Source organism: Platalea leucorodia (genome assembly GCF_965183815.1).
Source record: "Platalea leucorodia genome assembly, chromosome: 3".
NCBI lineage: Eukaryota > Metazoa > Chordata > Aves > Pelecaniformes > Threskiornithidae > Platalea > Platalea leucorodia.
Genome location: NC_138825.1, coordinates 55309960 through 55331526, shown reverse-complemented (window position 1 = coordinate 55331526; position 21567 = coordinate 55309960). Strand labels below are relative to the sequence as shown.

Sequence of the window (21567 nt, the reverse complement as noted above, 5' to 3'; positions counted from 1 at the left end):
CACAAAAACTTACGCAAAATGGAAGAGCCTCTTTTGGCAAGGGGTCCCCGCGCTCCAGCCAGCGGGAGAAGAACGGCTCAGGAAGAAAAGGAGTAAGCTCCACTCATTTCAGGAGAGATTTGAATAGTTTATTTTGCCCAATCAGAGCCCTTCAGCATAATGACACATTCATATACACATATATGAACTTTTTTTCTGAAACATTAATGTATAATACATTTTCAATTTAAAATACCAGCTGCACAGGTATTTTTATTTACAAAAATATTCCATACTTAATTTTTTAACTTTGTTATGATGACATAGTTCAGTTCAAGTACATGTAAGTAAAATAACTCTATGCAATCTAACATAGTTGTGTTTGTAACAGTACAGTTCGCAGTTCATATGAAACTATATTTGTAGACAGATGGATTTGCAACCCTACCTAAAATGCATATTCCAGTAATCACCCTCAGAAGAGCTAGTGGGGCTCAGCAAGACTTAACTGAAGAATAAATTGCCATGAACAAAAAGAAAAAACCCACACATGTACACACTAAGATATACATAAACGAGAACTGCTACACATCAAGCATGCTTACCCACAAGTGGGCAATGTTAGAAAAATTTACTCATGTTGTTTTATTTTTCCCCCATGGTGCTGGTACAATGAAACAGTAGCATAACTAGAAAGCAGCATGTTTTCCTAGTTCTAACCACTACAGATAGCAGAGCTCAGGTCTAAAATAACACAGTACTGCTTATTTACAATTCTGTTTTAAAAGGGAATATTTAAAACATGTTCCCACCCCTCTCCCTTTGCATCACCTATTACTGAATGGTAGTGGTAATCCACATACAACTCCTTACGTGTTTTCAACTGAAACAGTTTAACTTCTAGTTATTATTTGCCTGGTAATATGTAACTTAGGTACTAACAAAATCAAATACAAGTGCCAAAGAAACCTCCAGCTGAATGACTTAAACATTTCTAGGCGCTTTACATGAAAAACTAAAAGGAATACCGATTGACGCCTTTCATTTGATTGTTCTATGTTTCTGTCTCATTTCTACCCCCCCCCCTTTTTTTTTTTTTTTAAAGTGAACATCCGTGTCTTTAAGCCTAAACTTTATAAAGTATAAAAGAACCCAGAAACACAGTACACTCATCTGGCTTGAAACAGTAGTGAAGTAGATGATATCCAGCACATCTCTGAACATGCAAAAGAAGGAGAAATTTGCCCAGCTTAACTTAGCTTTTCAATGAAAACTGAAATAAAATTGGTTTAGCTGATTCACCTACACTACACATCTTTTTGCTGTTTTACTTACTTCCTCCCCTCAAACATTAATTTCTGTCTACAAAGTATTTGAAGGTTTTGTGGTAGTAGCAAAGCTATCAACCTCCACCCCAAAAGCTTCACCTAGGTTATACAGGAAACTGGCTAGAATGAAGACGAGGTTCAACCAAGGAGTCACCCTGCGACACGGAGAGGGAGGAGGCGAGGCGCTGCGCGCCGCCCCCCCCGCACTTCAGCTGCTCTCAGTGCCCACCCGGGTGCGTTAAACCATGAGGAGTAAGAACAGGGCACTTCAGCCACAGGCTCTAAGTTGTCCAGTATACAAAAAACCCCCCTGATTTACATGTAAAGAGCTGGTGTGTAATCCAGATTCATACATTACTGAAACAAAATATTTATTGGATAAACCTCACTTCAATTTTGGGGAGTTTTAAAAGTCCGAGGAACAGAGCTGAAAAAACATCTTTCACGTGTATACCTAAAAAAAAAAAAAAAATCATAGAAAACCAGTCAGCCACAGACTGCAGCTATTAAGAAAACTTTTTCATTTGGTTAGTTTTCTGAATGCACTATCTTACCCCTCCATACTTAGGGAACTGTTTAAGAATGTTCAAAACGGGAGGTAAAAGTAAATATGATTATTTTCTGCAAAGCAAAATGGGCTATTTGTTTTCATTGCTTAGTAAATGTATCATCTCGATATGAGATATGAATGTATTCATAAGCTTAAAACAACTTCTTCTATGGATAATATACATACTTTAAGTACTTTGACTTAAAAATTGAACATAAGTCTTTTTAAAATTAAAGGTAGAAGTGTACATATAAAAATTATTTAAAACTAAAAGTATATTCTTAAGCAGTATGTATAAATATAACAGATTTTATCGTATTATCTAGTAACAAATCTGAAAGTGTTGCAGTAATTTATAAACGGAATGCCGACACAGGATAAGTGCCTTTCATTAGATTCTATATTGTATATACTTGTATATACATGTTTTGCTAAGAAAACACACATTCTAAGTGATAGTCACATAATTAGCAAATGTGCCCAAAAGTAAATCTGTTCTAAAGTCTTTATTGAATGTGTGTATTTATATACAAATAATGAACCTGAACTGCACAAATGTAGAAACAAAATTAAGGAATAAAATACCATGATTGAATTAAAGTGCAGGAAAAATTCAAGTTTAAAAGTTCAGGCAAGATCAGTGCCATTAATTAAGCAAAAAAAAAAAAAAAAAAGGAAAAGAGAAAAGGAAAACAAAAAGGAAAAAAAGGAAATGAACTTGCTTCCAAAAATCCTCCTTTGGATGTAGCTTTCCAACATCACCTGCTATGCAAGTACCACCTCAGGCAAAAATCTTTGCATAAAGACAGACAAAGAACACAGCTACATATTACTATATTTTATAACTGACTGTTTGCTGAAGAACAAATCACTGGAGGTGCCTGTGGTGTAACACTTTCAGACTTATTTGGAATACACACGTATTTACACATATCAACATTCAAAAGTTACAATTTGGCAGGACTAAGGTGAAGAAAAGCTTCTTCAGTTTACAGTTCCTAATGAGACACACTACATATAAACAGATAGGTAGCAGCAGTTTCTTACACTTCCATCAAAAAAAAATAAAAAATAGCTCAATTGTATTTTATAGTTTTCCAGACACTCTAAAAAAGTTTCACACAACTAAAATGCTAGCGAGAAAACCGGGGTGTTTCCCCCCAAGGATTTCAATATACTTTGCTGTACAAAAGGTGCACCACCAGTAGCAGAATAAGATGCAATTATGTGTGTACGATTACCTTCCTTCCACAGAAGGAAAAAAGGAACGTTTTAGACTAAAATTGTACATAGCCCCTTTTATTGACCAAGAACCATTTGCGTATTCATCTCATGAGCATTTCATTAGTTTTCAAATCTAGAAGCCTGCTCTGAACATATGCAACAGAAAAAAAGATTCAACTATGATAAATTCTATAATACCAAGTAAGCCACTACTCTTTTTGTACTGGCAGATGGTCTCTCATTGCCTCTTATTTTTTTTGCTTGCTCGTGGTTGTCAAATGCTTCTTGATGGGAAAGTTAAATACGCTTTCCTTTCAAGCCAAGGCCATCTTCCATTGAACTCCTACCACGATTTGCTGAAGAGTACTTTTGCCATCCTCTCCCCCAGAACCCGACCAGACTAATTTTCCAGGATTCTGTTGCTCTGAAATATAGTTCATCTTCACCAGGTCAAATAGTAATCAGCCATCTCAATTTATAAATGTGAGACAAGGAAGGGGACAAGTGTCAGCTAGGGTGTTTTATTTTTGGAAATGGTACGGATAGTAGTTTATCTAGTTTTCTTCTACCTGGATTTTTAATAAAGTGGTGTTAATTTAAATAACTAGACATTAAAAAAAAGAAATTAACATGCAGAGGCAAAAATTGTGTGGTAAGCTGAGTTAAGTAACCAGAGTTAACATTGCCTCAGTAGGTATGGGACAGAGTTATCAAGAAATCATAATGCTGCCTGTTCAAATTGTCATGTTCTCATTAAGTTCTTTGAACAGTGGACATGGTATGGCATGCCCTCGTACTGGCAACAGAATTCACTTGTCTTCTTCAGTTAGATGTTACTACACATAAAATCAGAAAATTTATCAACTTGTGCTACAAGCCCAAACATATTTGCTTTTCATTTGAAAAATGAATTAAGAACCATCAGTAACTTCAATATTTGGCATTCTTTAAGTGTTTTGTAAGGTTGCCTTACCTATGCACCTGCAACATCACTTTACAATACAAATATAACCAAGGTTTTGTTTTGGGAACATTTCAGAAAGTGTGCGAAAAAACCACGCAGAATGTGATGCTTGGAGAAGCAAACCCAAATGATTAATTTCAGACAATGTAGACCTATCAGCTTCTAAGTACTCCCTTTTAAAAAAACAAAACTAGCCAGTAACTACTCCTGCTTTGAGGGGAAAAAAGTCTAAATAAATTTTTCAAATGTGAATATTTATTTTAAGGAATCCTCTCTTTTAAAAGAGCAGCTCTGGTCATTCCCACTGTTCTAGCTTTAGTGCAGCAGCCATTAACAAGGTAGCTCAGCTATATTATTTACCTCACCCAAACCGAACACGATATCACTAATTCCTGAAGTTTTAGTGAACACTTACCACTGCCAACATTGAAAACACTGCTTTAGAGACTAAATCCAAAGTTTAGGCCAACTGCCTTTAGTGCTGGGTGGGGCTGAGATAGGTATTTGTAAAATAGCTCTACTAGCAGGGTTTAGAAATTTGCTAAACAATATACTGACAATTACTAAGTATTAGATGCTTGCCATTATTCATGCATCAGCACCTCCATGGAGTGTAAAACTGTTTGAAAACCTGAGTCCAAGATTATCTGATTTCATAATAAAGGACTAAAGGGGCATCTAGAACTTAAGTTTTGAGCAAAACTATCTCAGCTATTTTAATTAATGGCTGTAAAGATACATTCTGTTAAACATTTATAAAAATTCACAGCATGAATGGAACCCACAGCCAATTCTAAATGTTATATAAACTGAACCAATAACTATTTTTGGCAAAAAATAATATTTAACTGAACAGAAGTTAAAGTATTCTTACCACAAGAAGATGTTGCCACATTTCACATTGCACGGCCATAACAAATGAAAACTCCCAGCATGACACATTCCAGTCATATTATTCACTTGACTTCTTTAATGCAAAAATTGTGTATTCTCTTGTTTTGCACTTCACAGAATATGATGTGACTACAAGAATACTAGATCAGGGGTCCAAGAAAAGACTGTGCACAGGTCAACTATGTATACAATTTTCAACATGAAATCTTCCAAGCTTCCAGCTTTTTCGACGAAAGAAGCAACAGCAAACTTCAACTCTTCTTCAACAATAATGGTAAATATAGTGAAGTCCTAGAGAGGGTAAGGGTAAGTCAGCTACCGTCCAGCAAGACAAACAACTTTATTCCAGCTCTTGGACCCCTGATTTATTGCCTCTCCTCACAGGAGGGTATAACACTGGCAGCAATTACAATAGCACAAAAACTTTTGGCATATGAAATATTAACACAGGATTGACCCTGCATTGCCCCTGCCCATCTCACACTACATTTTCCCTTTACTCTCTTTTCCACATGTTCTAGTTACCTTCTCTGTTCGAACTCTCAGCTAACCAACAGCTAAGAAACACTCAAGTTTGGTTTTTTGTGTGTGTGTTTCTTTTAAATATAAAGCTCCTCAGTTAAAGCCAGGACTGAGGTAAAACAGTGTGTGATTTGTGCTAGGAAACAACCATATCCGATGGTGAATACTCCTTCAAATTTCAATTGTCCCGCCAAAATTAATGAAAACCCAAGATTTTTCCATCAGGACAAAATTAAACAGATGTAATTGATGAGCGTCATCAGAATTGGTACCACTTCTTGTCTTTGTACTTCAACATCATCTAAAAAACAAAAAAACAATTTCTAATTACTGTTTCTATAATGTACCAAAAAGTACAGTGATACAAACAAATTATATGCTTACAAAGGAGCGTGAGAAAGAGGGACTTTAGTAAGGCTTCTCAAAACTGCAACAACAACATTGCTGAACAGTGAGGGTTTAGCATGATAAATTTTCTAATGGCAGCATCACTGCTGATGATGTGCTGATGCACATTTTTGGGAGAATGGGAAGGTTACACAAGAGTTCAGGGGACAGAAGAGATCTGCATGAACATGGAAGAGAACAGCCATCCTATGTAGTTACTGAGGAAAAAAATCAGGTTGGATTCATGGGGTTTGCAGACAACAACTGGATCTTTCTTAAGAACCACAGGAATCTCACACAGAGCATTACTCTTCTTACGCAATTCAGTGACAAATTCTTCAAGCAACGGGAACTGAACTGCACTTTTGGAAGTCTACATGCCGCTCGGGCAGAGGGTATGCTCTAGACCAACATGCCATAAGACAAAGCTGCTTACATTAACACTTTATTATTAAGAGTAATGATTGGTAGATAAAAGTGAAGTGGCCTTTATCAATGATATTGCATTCCCTTTAGATACCTCTAACATGCCTTTGCAGAAGTCAGTTACTTGCAAAACTTGCATTTATTTGACAGAGAATCAGTTTAGTGCTCTCAGTTTAACATGCAATGGACTCACCTCATGAGCGTGTTTAGAGAAAGAATCAGCACTGTAAAGCATAGCTGCAGTTTTTTCTTCCAGTTCTCCTAGTTTCTGTCCTCTTTCATCTAGTGCCAACCGGGCTCGTGCTAGTTCACCAACTACACCAGATGCTGCTCCTTTGACACCTTCAATACCCCCAGGCCCTGGAATATGCTGGGCAAGACTTCTTGATGCCTTCCCAGATGCTGATTCTCCAACTGGAGGCATTTGCAAAGCAGTAAAAACAGAGTAGTAAGGTTTTCTATCATTATGACATAAATACCAACGTAACTAGTTTATAAAGAGGTGTCATTTCTTTGCATGGACACTGCACACCAAATCATAGGCATGACTACAAGCAATACTCACTACTCAATGTTACGAGATGTTACTATAACAAAATTGAGATTTTTCAAATGTATTTCAGAGTTTCCAAGCAGGTTATAAAATTACAGCCTTCTCACAGCTCAAGTGTGAAATTAAAACTCTCTCAACAGTGCTGCATCACAGTCATCAGCAGAATTGTGCTGGTGAAGTGGTTTTTAACAATATAGCTTGCTTCACAGGGAAGATGGTCAGAGTTCAGCAGACAAAGCAGGAGAATTTTGAAAACACAAGCTGTGGTCAGTTCTGGAAGTGCTTTGCTGGTGTAGCCAGCCAGTATGACTCCACCAGCAGAAGCTTCCTTTGATGGAAGTTCAGTTTTAGATGCAGACACCTGAAGATTAGGTGTCTACTCTCCCAGTATTGTAAAAAAAAAAAAAAAGTATGTAAATCATGAAAAGGCAGTACAGCTGTAAGAACAAATCAGCTCATCCTAAAGTAAACAACCATGAATGGTCAGCTGAACAGCTCTCTAGACTCCAGTGACTGCACCAACTACATCTCCTTTGCTCATAATGGGACATCCAGCTACCTAGTTCAGTCTAGACACTTACCAGATGTGTCAATCTGAATTGTATACTCTATAAAAATTTGAGTGAAGGCCAAAACATTTTTGGATGCTGAAGTCAAACCAAATAATCCTTACCTTTTTTTTTAAAAAACATTTTTTTGTTTTACATGGTTTAAGTATTTTATTTTTTTTTTTTACCTCTAGGAAAAATAATATTAACTTATTTAACAAGTTTTGTTGCAGTATTTCAAGATTTTCTGATTTGATTTTATGCTGCTAGGAAGAAAAATTTAGATTTCAACTAATGCTATAAACATTTTTAGTCTTGAGATTTTATAGGAAGAAGAGAAATCATTTCATTTATTACAGATTCTGCTGTGACCCTCGTGTTAAATATGACAGTTCAAAAGGTATCTGAAAACATGTTTAAAATAGTCATTGAACTCACTTTCAGGCTACAACTCATTAGGCTTTTTTCCCCTGTTCATTACTATTTTCTTCTTAAACATCTGAGCCAAAACAGGTCTTTCTATCAAAAGCCACAAGAAAAGCCCGAGACTGAGTTACAAAAAAAAATTGTCATCTCCTTAAAAATAGGTCAGAAGAGTTGGGGGCAAAATGGTGGAAACTTGAAATGATGTAAACGGATAGCTTCTAAAGTTACAAGTTACAAGTGTGCTTTTCTGTTGCTGTGAAGGCAGTTTTCCCCTGTCCCAGTCATACTAATTAAACATATAATTTGTGCACACAAATTTCTCAGAATACTACACATATATAAATACAAATGGAATTTTTAACACAGAAAGTGACCTCTGAGTATTTGATATTTATTCAAAATGTACAGGCACAAGTAGTAAAGACTAATTTAATTTTTACTGAATAGATCAAAAGAACCAATAAAAAAAGAAAGGAGTGCCAGGGAGCCTTGTCTGTTTTAACAGCTACGTTTCATGTTAAAAAGGAAACAGTTCTTCTTACAAATAAACTTGCATAATATGGTGTTTCGTCTAGCAAATATCTGAATAAGTGGAAGTTATTTTCCTTAAATATATTAAAACGCTGCATGCGACCACAGGAAAAAAAATTAAGCTATGATCAAAAACCAATGAAAATAAAGCAATAAAAATTGCCAAATCTGAATTTTACTGTCCTATGAACAGAGGACTGAATTGAACTATTATACAGTTCTATCCTTGCTCTCATTCCTAAGGCATCTCTGCACATGTCAAATGAGGAAAAAGAATCTAGCAAATGAACTGAAGTAGAATGGAGTTTTAATTTTCTCACTGTCCAAAATAGTGTTCGTCCGAACCAGCCCCTTTCAGTTTAAAAGCATTAAGAAAATCATCGTCAGTACTATACGCTTCCTAAAGATGAATAAAAATAAGATCAGTTGTCCCATACCTTGTTTTATTACCTGCTCCTGAATAAATGAGGTAAAGAAGCCCGTGAGAAAACAGTACCAAGCTTTTCTGATCTTGTTGGTAAGGCGTGCAACACAAAAGCTATGAAAAAGTAGTTGCCATTCCCTTTTTTACTTTCCGCTGTGCAAATGTAATGTTCTATTAACACAGGTAATACATTTCTCAAGGATCGCTGGCTTCCTTGAGTAGAAATACCAGAAAAATAACAAATACTAAAAACTTACAGAGTTCTTCTCTGTCAAGTGACTGTGCCCCACCTCCGAACAGGCCTTTGAAGAACCCCCTGTTTGGTGCTTCTGGTGTTTCTACAGGAGTGAAGAGCTCACCCAACATTTCCTTTGCAATGAGGAAGAGATACAACACGGCATACGTTATTTCACACACAAATTAATGGAATATTCTTTTGCTTTTAGGATTTATTTTGTGGATTTGAATTTCAAAGTGAATATGCTTTAATAGGCATCTGCCTTTGCAAGGTGACTTAGGTAATAAAAAATAAAAACATATTAGGAAATCTGTCCAAACCATCTGTTCTCATAGTTGGAAGCTTATAGCTCATGAAATTCAGTAGCAAAGAAATGGGTTTGACTAAAGCTGTATTTGTCCCTCAACAACTTGGGCAACACTCCTGATTCTGTTCTATTAAAACTATATCTACTAATACCCATATCTGCACATAGTATGAAAGTAGAGCTTATAGCCTGCATCTCTGCTATTTCAGTATTCTATACAGCTTCCACACTGAATCATGGCTGAGAATCTTTTCAAGCCGTTAATACCCTTGAAACATAATGGCTTCCTTCAAGTATCCTGAGTTAGCATCCCCTGCTTGTGTCAGCATGCACCTCCACCAGCATCAATTGAACAAGGGAGTTTTGTTAACTGCACATGTTAAATTTCCTACCGATCAAAAAGGAAATTAAGTAAGAAACTGTTTCAAATACGAGAGGATGGATGAAACAGTAACATTTAAGAGTCAGAGAAGTGATTCATCCTGAATCAGACTCTACAGTGACAAAAAAAAAAATAAAAATCAAAGCACGAAAGCCAAAGTGCTCAGCTTTATGAGAAAGTGAATCACTGTAAGCACTGTGAATCTAGAACCATGAACCTCAGAGCATATCTATGTCAGAAAACAGTAATTTTTTAAAATTCATTACCTGAAGATTTTCACATGTTTCTTGACTGTAGGTGAGCCTCTGTATTTCAGTTGGTGAGACAAGATAGAGTGCTTGTCCATTATTGGTGAAGCAGAACGTTCTGGCTATCCGCATATTGGTGAGTGGCAGGTAACATACATCCAACAATGGCCTTAAACTTGGCAAACTTAAAAATAATTAAAAAAATTAATATAGCAGGTTTGTCTATTATTGATAAAATGGCTCATTTTAAAACTGCAATACATTATTTTTCTCTTCACCATCGGCATAAGTACCACATAAACAGGGTATCATTTAATGCAATTACAAAATCTCAAAACATGAGATTTTTCAAGGTAGCACTTCAAAAGTGAAATTTAACATCTGCATCACAGATGCATTTAAAAGCATCATTTAAATGATACTCTGAGCATGTAAATCACAGACTCACTTAAAACATTATTCAGTAATTACTAACGAAGTATTCTGATAAGTATCTGCCAAAAGTTTATAATCAAACATCCTGCCTCTTCTCTCAGGTGAGGAATTTCTCCTTGACTAAAAATACAAGTCTAAAAGATCTCTCCTCAAGAACACTTGGAAATACACAGGGGTGTGCTTCCAAAGGAAAACAGAATTCAGTAGCCTCGAACGACAATCTTATGAATTATGTCCACCTTTTTTGTCTGACTGCATATTTAAGAGGAAGTCCTTTTGGAGTAAAGTTTGCTTACCTTGTATTTTCTGATTCTGCACATGTAACTGCAGTACTTACTGCATCAAGCTACTGAAGAACAGATGCGACACACTCAGGCTGTAACAATGCTCTTGCTACCAAACCTTCCTCTCCCTCAAAGTACCAATAAATGCAAGTAAGAAGTGACTGAAGACCTGATGTCTTGATAAAGAGAACCCAAGCTAAACTGCTGTCTCAGAAACATCCCCTGTGAAATTTTTGTAAAAACATAATTTACGCAAGATGTTACCTACAAATATACCAACAATACATTAAGCAGCTTCTGCTGCAGATACCATCTGCATAATATTATTTCTAGAAACTAAAAAAGCAGTAAAGGGGCAAAGCGAAGCAGAAAGCAATGTAAAAGATGTAGTAACCACAACAGTTAAGTGCTGGGGTTTTTTTGTATAATACTGAGATTTTGACATGTTAAGCTTGCATTTTACAGATTGTGGATTGTCTCCTAGCAGGAGACTTCATATGTAACAAAAAAAACCACCACCAAGGTAACATGACTTTGGAGGCAAGTTCTACAGGTAAGAAATAAAAAGCAATATTCTCTTGTAAGGGCATCACCCAGAAATGACATTTCTGCCATGCATATATCTAAAATAAGAATATTCCTAAGAGTGAGTGAGTAACAGGGAAGTGCTTTGCTTCAGACTGATGGAAGCATAAAACATCCTTACAGCTTCAAGACAAAACACAAAAACATTAGATCATATAGGACAAGCATGACATCCATGATAGTGTTTTCAGAGTATCAAAAAAATCTGTAACAGAATCATAAGTCCTATCTAAACTTATATCAGTAGATAAATATTGGGCATCTTGGGTATGATACAATACTCTGCCACTTTCACACAAACAGCACATTAAGTCCACTTCCTAGCAGCAATTTATGCTTATGAAATGGAGTTAATACTTAGGAGTTCAACTTCCCTACACAATGTAACAATTCAGTATTTATAATTTAGCACTTAAGTCTATGAAAAGTTCTTTAGAAAACAAAATGAATCCTGAGAAAAACAGAATTTGTTGGAATAGATGGTACCTGAACATTATTAAGTTCAGTTTTAATTAGGGAAAAAAAGAGTGCTTGCCCTGCAAAGCGAGCAGCATTTTCTATAGATGTTTAGAATATATGTTGGGATATAGATCAATGGAGTTAACAGACTTAATCAAAACTTATTTTTTAATTGTAGTATGCATCAGATCAGCTTTAGTTTTATTCCTAACAACTTCCTGAAGAAATATCTTTTTAGAGAATTTCCCAAGCTGAGAGCTTGTTTTTGTTTTTGCAACCTTAAAAATAAGGTTTTAGGAATTTTACTGGTGCCTTTTATAATACCACATTCGTCCTGGCATTAGCCAGGACTAAAATGTAGGTGCAAGGGTGTAGATACATACACACTGCTATTCAGAACAAAACAGCATTTGGAAATACTCAAGAAAAAGGACGTGTTAAAATTACATAGGTGGCATGTAAGTACATTCAAACATTACTTTTAAACATGTTTAAACTCGTAACTTAAACTCCTTACTTTAGATTACTTATTTCTCTACTACAACTGCTAGCAATTAATCTTGCCTTTATAGCCTGAGTTTAAGGCCTTAAGACATGAGCAAGCTACAAAACAAAAAAGCTAAGCTTGAGGCATGAGTGTGATGCAAGCAGCTGCACAAAAATATGCAGAGTTGTGGTCAGGTACCAGCTGAAGGTCTGACTCAAGGCAGTTTTCTCCATCAGGGAGTAAATTCACATTTGAGAATCTTCATCAACTCAAGGACCTGTATCACATGTTTGGAACTCTTTGTTGAATCAGGGTAGCTTGAGCTAAACTGGTAAACTTTTTCATGTGTTAAAGGCATAACTAATGGGAATCCATGATCAAAATTATCCAGGCCCAAGTTATAAGTTCACAAACACTGAGTGAATGGAGATATTTTTAATTCATATTCTTATGGAAAAGGAAACTTATCTAGCAGAAGACTATTTGTTCGTTTTATATTTAAGTTACTTTTGAACAGGTCTTACCTAAAAGTCATAATATGTCCATTGGCACAGAAACATGCAAGGCAGATACTGTTACTCAATGACACTATATCTCCACGAAGAACAAAAGAAGTCTCTGTTATGTTTTGCTTATAAATACAGTTCTGGGACGGCAGTGAGATAACTTTTGCTTGCTTTTCTGAACATATCACTGCATATTGGTTTTCACTGATTTCCTGAGAGGGAGAGGGGGACACTGAGACAGGTCGTCGCTTTTTTGATTTATCTTTTTCATCTTTATCTTCAGGAACATTGTGTTCTCTCCAGGGTTCATGTGCTGGTGGGACCAAAGATCCTGTGGTATCCAGAAAAGCCATTCTCAAGATTGCCCCTTTTAGCCTCAGGATGGTTCCTAGGAAAAAGAAGTTGAGCACATTTTTAAAACAGTTCTCCTAAATTGTGTTTCAAGCTACAAAATATTCCTTTAAGAAGCTAGCAAAATGAGAAGAAAACAAGAACTCAGGCTTACCTCTGTAGCAAAACAGACATACCAAAGCCTTTGGATGTTTATCTAAAAACCAATGAAGCACATGCAAGAGCACATACGTATTCAAAAAAAATGTTAAACCAGTTTTCAAGGGTTAAGTGTATGCATACTCTTCCATTAATTTAAACAGAAACATATACATTTATTAAGAGAGCCAAGCTGGAATGCACATTTGTATTCAAGTTTAGCATCACAAATGCAACTAATTTCATTCTCTCCTGAGGAGTACACAGCATGCTTAATATCAGCAACAAATGTTATTAGTCAAAGGTGAGCACCTCCCTTTTTCTTCAATACAGACAGGTTCAGAAACAAGCAACGTGTGAGGCTTTTTTCCTGCTGCAGTTCACACTTGAATCTACTTCTCTCTAGCATAAACTGAAAAAGTTTTCTCTCCGCACTGTTTAAATCACTATCTCTGTATGCCAGATCTTAAGCTAATACATTTCTTATTTTACTTATATTTATTCACATGCAAGTAAAAAAAACCAAACAAACAACAAAAAAACCAAACAAAAACCATGAACACTTGTTAAGTACACAAGAAATCATACACATGGCAGTACCTTTGAAGGTTCATGCTGCAGATCCAGTGATTAAACATACTGTCCAGTGTGCAGCCTTGCCTTTATGATCAAATGTTACCAAATCTGAATACTGCTGCCACTACCATACTCAATAAGCACAAATCAAATATGGTCCAGAGGTCACACACTACTCCTAATCACTGTTTCAATCAAATAGCATTGCAGTTTGCATGTCCTGATACCATCTGTGTCAGCAAAGTAGAGCAGAGCAGCATGTTCTGCATGAGATAGTGGTAGCAGAAAAGCTAAATCTATGCCTAACAGCACATTCAGCAAACCATTAATACAGAACTACAATAAAGTCAGTTGCTGTATATCAGAAAAACAAGATACAAGACCTCTCACAGCAACCCAAAGGAATATTTTATCACTAATATATAAAGCTAGTTGTTCAATATACAAGCCTTAATTTGTATTCCCTTTTCATAATGCAGGAAAACTGAAAGTTCCCTACCTCATGACTAAAAAAAAAAATTTGAGCATTTGAAATACTCATCTCTTCTGCTATTTCTGTTTAACAATTGCCATGTACTACATAAACGTTAGAAACATGCATTTCTCAGCAAGTATAAGTTAAAGTGGTATTTTTATATTATATGAAATCATATTTTCAACTTTGCAACTTTAAAACTCTGGTAATGAAGTAACCAATCTAGATTGTTAACCTTAGTAGCTAACTCAATGAAGTATATATCAAGTTTCAATTAATCCATAATTGAGAAAAACATTTTCTTAAAAAAACCAAACCAAAACACGAAGAATGACAACAATACTTTATCAAAGCATACTTTAGCCCATCTGCTTTGTACATACCACTAGGAGAAACAATTACTGGCTGAAGAAGTCTTTGCTCTCCTCCTGGGGGTAAGTTCAGTACAATGACAAGCACTGTACCCAGTGTGGTCCCAACCCACAGGCACGGGGAAGGCGATGTATCGGCCTTTCTTGTGAAAGTCTCACAAAAATGAAGAGCTGAAATTGCTTCGCGTGACTCCTTATCAATGCTAGTTACACTAGAACTCCGGGATCGACTGAAAGAGTTGTCTTTGACATCTGAAAATAAATCAGTATTAATTAAAAAGAATGGCAAAATGCAGGCATTAGGAGAATTCAGATTTTCTTTTTTGTTCTTTAGCATGAAGTATATACTAACTACTATTCTATTGATTATTACTCCTGTATTCTTCCTTAGTCATATTTCCTTTTGGCCCAGTTTTCACCACCATATCATGAACAAAGCACACAACCTTTTTTTGCAAAGGTTGCCATTAGGTAAGTGTCATGACAGAGAATAACAGTCATCATCAAACAGGATTCCTCCATTAAAAAAGTTGAATTACAAACCTCTCTGCCAATTAGTTCATTGATCAGATTAAAAAATATTGGCCTCCATGGAACATGGTTTAATAATCTTATGAAGATGTAACTATTTTAGTTTAAGAATTGCAGTAACATCCAGACAGCATGATAACATGTAACCTGTAATGACCCACAAGAATATTGTCCTACTTTAGGAAACTGTATGGGGGAGGTCTGACAGGCTATTTACACACACCTGAACTTTTATTAAGAAAAACATCAAATGCTACCAAATGCCACCTGGCATTGGTATGCAAAGCTGAAGATTTCTGTTTTGAATACTGTATAAAATGGCACCAAAACTTTTCAGAACCTCTTGCTCACTGCTTAGCAAATAAGGTTCTTGTAACAGAGAGTGAATTCTAATATTAACAAAAGCTTCAAACCAGTAAATGTGCTGCTCCATTCTAGCTGTGTGCTGTCTGTACACGTGGTGATACTTAACACAACAGTGTGTCTGAATTTATCTGTGCATTCACAAATTAATGCTTTACTTTAACTCATAATTCCAAAATTTTAGCATGAGACAACCCTTACTATTAAAAGCTTAATGCAATTTAGATCCTGACTTTTAAAAAAATAAGTTATTGTTTTGGATCTTTGGGTAGGGTATAGATGCAATGGGCATCTTTAAGGAAGGATTAAGAGCTAAAGAGTAACATTTAACCATATACTTTCTGGAAGTATCACTATGCTAATTTAATTAAATCATTGCAAAACTTTCTACAAAGAACATCTAACATGCATTTCAAAAGCATACAAACTAGATTGCAACCGACTCACAGACATCTACTCAACACAAACAGTAAATCTTCTCAGGAGATACTTGTCTTATTCGAACAAGGACAGAAAAATTATTTTCTTGCCGAATTTTAGCCAAGTCAAATATAAAACATGGATTATAAAAAGAAACTAGGTCAACCACTCAGATGTTGACATCCTAAGTTTTCACAGTAAAAAAAAACAAATCCAGAGTAAAACAATGGAAACAACTATTTGTTTTTATAATTCTTCTAATGACCACAACCTCTTAAGATGCTTGTTTCTTCAGGCTTGAATATTTACTAACAATGTTTTTTCAACTCTAACATGGATTAATCAGTCTGAATATAATCATACATTAACTGCAACAGGCATAAAATTAAATGTGCATTTGTTGAGTTGCATCTAGTTGAATATTTGCATGTGTACAAATTCCAGAAGCATTGGAACAGACAGGAAAAACCCCATAAAAATTAACTTGCCAGACAATACAGGCATTGTGGAGAGTGGACATTCATTCAGGAAAGAGAACGGGGGGTAAAGAGTTTAACTGCATTAGTGCATATTATTTATCCTGAAGTCAAGGAAGAAACTATGGTTTGTTAATGGATTAATTTCAGATGAAGAGGAACAACAGTGTGATGACACACTACACACCAATTCATCAGAAGGATGGAAAGATGAGGCTCTCCTGAGCCACTAAACCAAAGGATAGGACCTAGTGGCAATGGTACCTTAATCATCTGGATTACAACATTGAAAAGCAATGGTATAATGCAGCCTAGAGTATGTTCAAGATAACTTCTCTTTTAGAAAGTGGAGGATAAATACAGAAGCACATACTTTAGATTTTGTTGTGGTTATTTAGGGAGGAAAAGGGGTAGGTTAAAGATCTAAAGACAGAAAAGTAATTTGAAAGAACAAGATCATGGAAGAGTAGGTTTCAAGAAGCCATGGAGAGAACAAAGAGAAAGTGATAAGGATAATGAACTTGGGTTGAAAGTCATTTCAGCTGTCTCCTAGAGCCAGTAGATATGGCCACATAAGTGAAAAAAATACAAGCAAGCCGACAACCTCTGACGTACACTACGCAAATCCCTCTAGGAGAAAAGATAGAAGTAAAATAAAAAAAAAGACTGTAATTGCCTAATGAAGTTATTTACAGACCTGAAAACCTAGAAGAATTTTACACAGAACAAAAGGAGGCATCTACGTGCAGATATCCACACATGTGCAAAGTCAAGCAAAACCAGTCAAAGGCTATTACAATTCTGAAGGTACAAACTATTTTATGAGTATATGAGAAGTGAGATGACAAAAAAAAGTCCATTATTTCAGTAGAAAGAACAGCAAATATTAAATGACGTAGAAAATGCTGAAATTCTTTCAGGATCGGAAAATACTGAAGGAATTTCAGCATTCTCTTTTCTCCATTCTTCATAAAAAAAACTTCTAAGTACATATTGCTATGAAAGAACTGGGAGTAAAACAGTAGAATTAGAATGAATCGGATAAATATTTAAGTACAAATGTGGTCCAGTTTGCAAAATATGATAAAATTCACCGTAAACTGAAATTACCCCTAAACCATTAGGAAATGTAGTAACAAAGAACAGACACAGATTGAGAAGAGAAATGAAATTTTTCTGCTTTTTTGTGCCAGGAAGGCCACAGTTAAATCCCTCTAGTTCTGGGCACAAGAGTTTTAGAAAGATGAGGAAAAATTCCAAGTTCAGAGGAGATTAACAGAAGCCATCCTAGATTTAGACAACATAACCTAAAAAAGGAGAAAGAACTGAACTTTGTAAAAAAAATTATCTGCGAAAACGAAGGTTACAGATATAATGACAGCTTTCAACAGCATAAAAGATGGCTAACAAAAAGACAGGGAACACTGTTATCCCTGCTCATTGTGAAAAGGACAAGAAAAAGTTAATATGGAAGCAAGGAAGATTGATTAAATAACAGGAAATTTGTTTAACTGCCTATAAAACATAGGAACTTCGTCTGGGATATTTCTAAAAACTTATTTATTGGAGCCTCATGAATAGATGAGAGGTTAAATTGTCAGACATCTGGATCCTTGCCATAGCAACGGATTAAAGGATCTCTGAGGGTTCTTTCCAACTTCACATTTGTCTGAGTGGAGCAAGCTGTAATTGTAAATTGTAAATCAGGTCCAACTCAGTTTCAGAATATCCCAGTGCCATGGACTCTTTCCTTGCTGATAGCAGCAGTTGTCAAATACACAGTTCTGCAGCTGCCAGTCTGACCCTGGTCTGTCTTCTGCTGGGGTTGTGGTAGCAATTGTGCGGCAGGAGGGGGAGCGAGCTGTGGCAGGCAGGAGGCAGCTTTCATAATCAGGCTGCATTTACTGCTGTAGGTCTACAGCTGTCCCCCATCGTCTTTAGAGAACAAGGCAGGGGAGCTGAATTTGATCCACAAGCTGGCAAAGTACTAAAAAAAAAAACCCTACTCATTTTTATGGTGGTTTAGTTATGCAATACAATAACCTCTATTACTACAGACTTCATAACTAAACTGATTCTTATATAAAAAGTTACTGTGCTTTTTCAAGAAAAATGAAATTCTCAGACTGGTCATCCATCCAAACAGCTATATATTATTTTAATTTAGAGAGAGTGGTCACAAGACAATTAACATTTGTAAAACTATGTCCAACCATTTGTTGAGTGGACCTCAACATATCCTGTTATTCTTAAGATATTTAATTTTTAAATTTAAAATGTATCAGATGGTTCTAAACAAGCAGCAATTTTCCTCACACTACCTGCTTATTCACACTTTTGCTATCACAGCACTACTGATAAAGTGAGTGACAGATGCTTAGGAATTATGACAAAAGTGCGATAAGCCACGTACAAGATTTGCAGGCTTACCTTATGACAGCAATGACATTTTGTGCCTGAGAGCCCCCAAAAGAGTGGAATTAAAATTTTAGTTCTACACTTCAGGTAAATGCAACAAAGTCATGATAGCTTACACAATTTAGGACTCTTCCTTTAACACATTCTGTAAAACAGTTTTAGTAAGAATAAAATCAACTATGTAAACTTACCTAAATCAGGCTTTAACTCAGTTGGCAAACTTAGCTTCCTGGACATCTTTGCTGAAAAGTGAAGTATATCTTTTTTTTAAAAAGAATAAACATGATTCTGCTGGCCTTCATTTGCTTCTTTCCCATTATTTAACATGTCATTATTACATTAATTGCAGTACTTAGGAAGATTTCTACTAAAGCAGAGCCTCACTTCCACAAGGGAGGGGCGCAAAGTAAAACATGGAAGATACCAAAATCCCCAAATACAGCATTTCATGACTTTTGCCCAGCTTCATTGCTCCTCAGGCTTCAGGCAGAACTTGATGGACTGGATGAATTTTGCTTTGGCTCAGCCTCAAGTTTTGTCTCCTCAGGTGAGAGGACAGAATACAGACTCTTGGCTATTGCAAGAATGTGCACTCAAGTTTGCATAAAGTTAACATCCCATCCCCTCTTCTTCTGCCCTACTTCCTGATCAAACCTGAGATATTTAAAACAGAGAAAAGATGAACTTTTAATTACACTAAACCATCAATACACGTGTAAAAAGCTAGTAATCTGAGATGCATTCTGCAACCTTAGAAGAATGAAGACGTTACAGAGAATAATTATGAAATCAGCAGCATACAAACACTTGCAACACTGTCAAACAAAAGATAGTATAATTTTGATAATATTGCTGAAGTAAAAAATAGCACTTAAACTCATCCCTGACTCAAAAAATTCTCTTTCTAGGAACAGAAATCTTGTGGTCCATTTAAAATGCAGTATGATACCAACAAATGCTGCTATAATAAAAGTCACTAGTAAACTAGCAGCCATACATCCCTCTTCCGTCTTTCTTTCAACAATTATTAGAGAAGGAATAATTTTGATGTAGCTTAACTACTAGACCAGGGCTAGACTCTGAATTTATTTCCCAGCCACGTGCTTGAATTTTGACACATCATTTAATTCTTCACTATCTTGTAAGGGTAATAGTTCTCTACCTAAAGTAGATGTTGAGAATAGCCTCATAAGTCTAGGAGTACCTTCTAATGGATACCAGTCATAAGGCAGCCTCAATCTTGCTGCTTCTCTCAGCTAAAAATGGAATTAACTCACTCTAATTATCGTTTTAACAGATATCATTCCGTTTTCTACATATCCTGAAGAACAGCATGTGATTTAAAGTTATTTCCACTTCTCCAACAAGTGAAATACTTCATTGTATCATCAATTATGCTCATCAATATTGCAAATACTAGTTATCTGAATAGTTGAACAGTTTTATTCCCATCATACATTATAAAAATTTGAGAATAAGACTCCAAAAATAATCTTCTCATTTCCTTCATGCGTCAATGTTACAAAGTATGTCCTATTCAAATTAAATTGAAATTACTTACTTTCAGACTGAAATGCTAGTCACTAACTTATTTTAGTGCAGGCTGAAACTGAAAAGGGCAGTCCAACTACACATTTTCTACCCTCATCCTTGCATTAGCACTGGCATCTGCCAATGGTGAGGCCAGAGCTCATCTAAGTGAAGTTTCCACCAAGGGTTGTTTTCAACAAGATGAACTCCTGTTTCAGATTAGAGCTCAGCTATACAAACAGGAAACCATGGTACAAAACAGCACTAGTGACCAGAAGCCCATCTTTTTGCTGTCAGCCTGAACTTACATCAGCTTAAAAAGAAAATCACGAAACATCATCTGGAATTGTGAATTACAAGACAGGCGTTCCTCATCATAAGACTTGTTTTCTGTGTTAGACATGTAAGTCATAAAAGCTGAAATACTGAACAAAAGCTCAAGTATGCATACAGAAAATGATTTGAGTCATTTTTGGCTTTTCACAGCTTTTACTGTGCGTGAATACCAGCAATGATTAATTAACTTAGTCACCTTGAAGACCAGAGCAGTCACTTTTGGCTTTTCAAATAGAAATGTTTAACACACAATTTTAACAACTTGGAGAAAACTGACAAAGAAAAAAAACACCTAGGTAATATAGCAGGTAATAACAAGTACAGGTGAGTGTGTTGGATTCTAAGAGTCAATCCACAATTTTAGCTTTTTGTTCCTTAATGAAAGGCCAGCTGTGTGAACTAGGTTGATAAGGTAAAACAAATTTGTCAGACATCATTTTCTACAAACACTGAACTGCCTCATTAATAGGACAAGAGGATACATGAATTGTTAAAAAGGATGTCATTATTAGAAATCGTGAATTAATGTGCTATGCATAAAAATACATTTCAAAACATACATTAATGTGTCAAAAACCTCAATAATTCAAATGTAAATAGGAAACAAGAACCTATTCAAATAGCAGTAGTGCCATCTTGTGTTTAAAGAAAGAAGTGCCCGAAGATGCAATAAGAAAACAGGAGTATTTTGCCAGCTAAGACATTTTTAACTAACATTACTTAGTATAAAAATAACCTGCTTGTATTCATATCTGGCTTATAGTTTACAATAGCTTTGAAAAATTCAGTTTTGCTATGCCTCAGATGAAAAGCAGCAACATGCTAGACAACTTCTACGACATGAAAGATTAAATCAGAGAAATGAAAAAGATAGGATGGAGATCTACAGAGAGCA

General features: G+C 35.7%; 1 protein-coding gene across 5 annotated transcripts in view; it reads right to left on the bottom strand.

Moving 5' to 3' along the window:
• Positions 1–1057: 1057 nt before the first annotated feature.
• STXBP5 (syntaxin binding protein 5) overlaps positions 1058–21567 on the bottom strand; it is a 114811-nt gene continuing 94301 nt past the window's right edge. For 2 of the 5 annotated variants that reach the window (XM_082305759.1, XM_082305760.1), the window contains exons 20-27: positions 18998–19048; positions 14611–14850; positions 12706–13075; positions 9950–10115; positions 9014–9125; positions 6468–6688; positions 4920–5762; positions 1058–1761 (exon numbers count right to left, since the gene is read on the bottom strand). In XM_082305759.1, the coding sequence (XP_082161885.1) occupies positions 5721–5762; positions 6468–6688; positions 9014–9125; positions 9950–10115; positions 12706–13075; positions 14611–14850; positions 18998–19048 (1202 nt within the window). In that variant the 3' untranslated portion in view covers positions 1058–1761; positions 4920–5720. Of the gene's footprint in view, positions 1762–4919; positions 5763–6467; positions 6689–9013; positions 9126–9949; positions 10116–12705; positions 13076–14610; positions 14851–18997; positions 19067–21567 lie in introns of all 5 variants that reach the window. The other 3 variants (XM_082305761.1, XM_082305762.1, XM_082305763.1) reach the window with 2 other exon arrangements.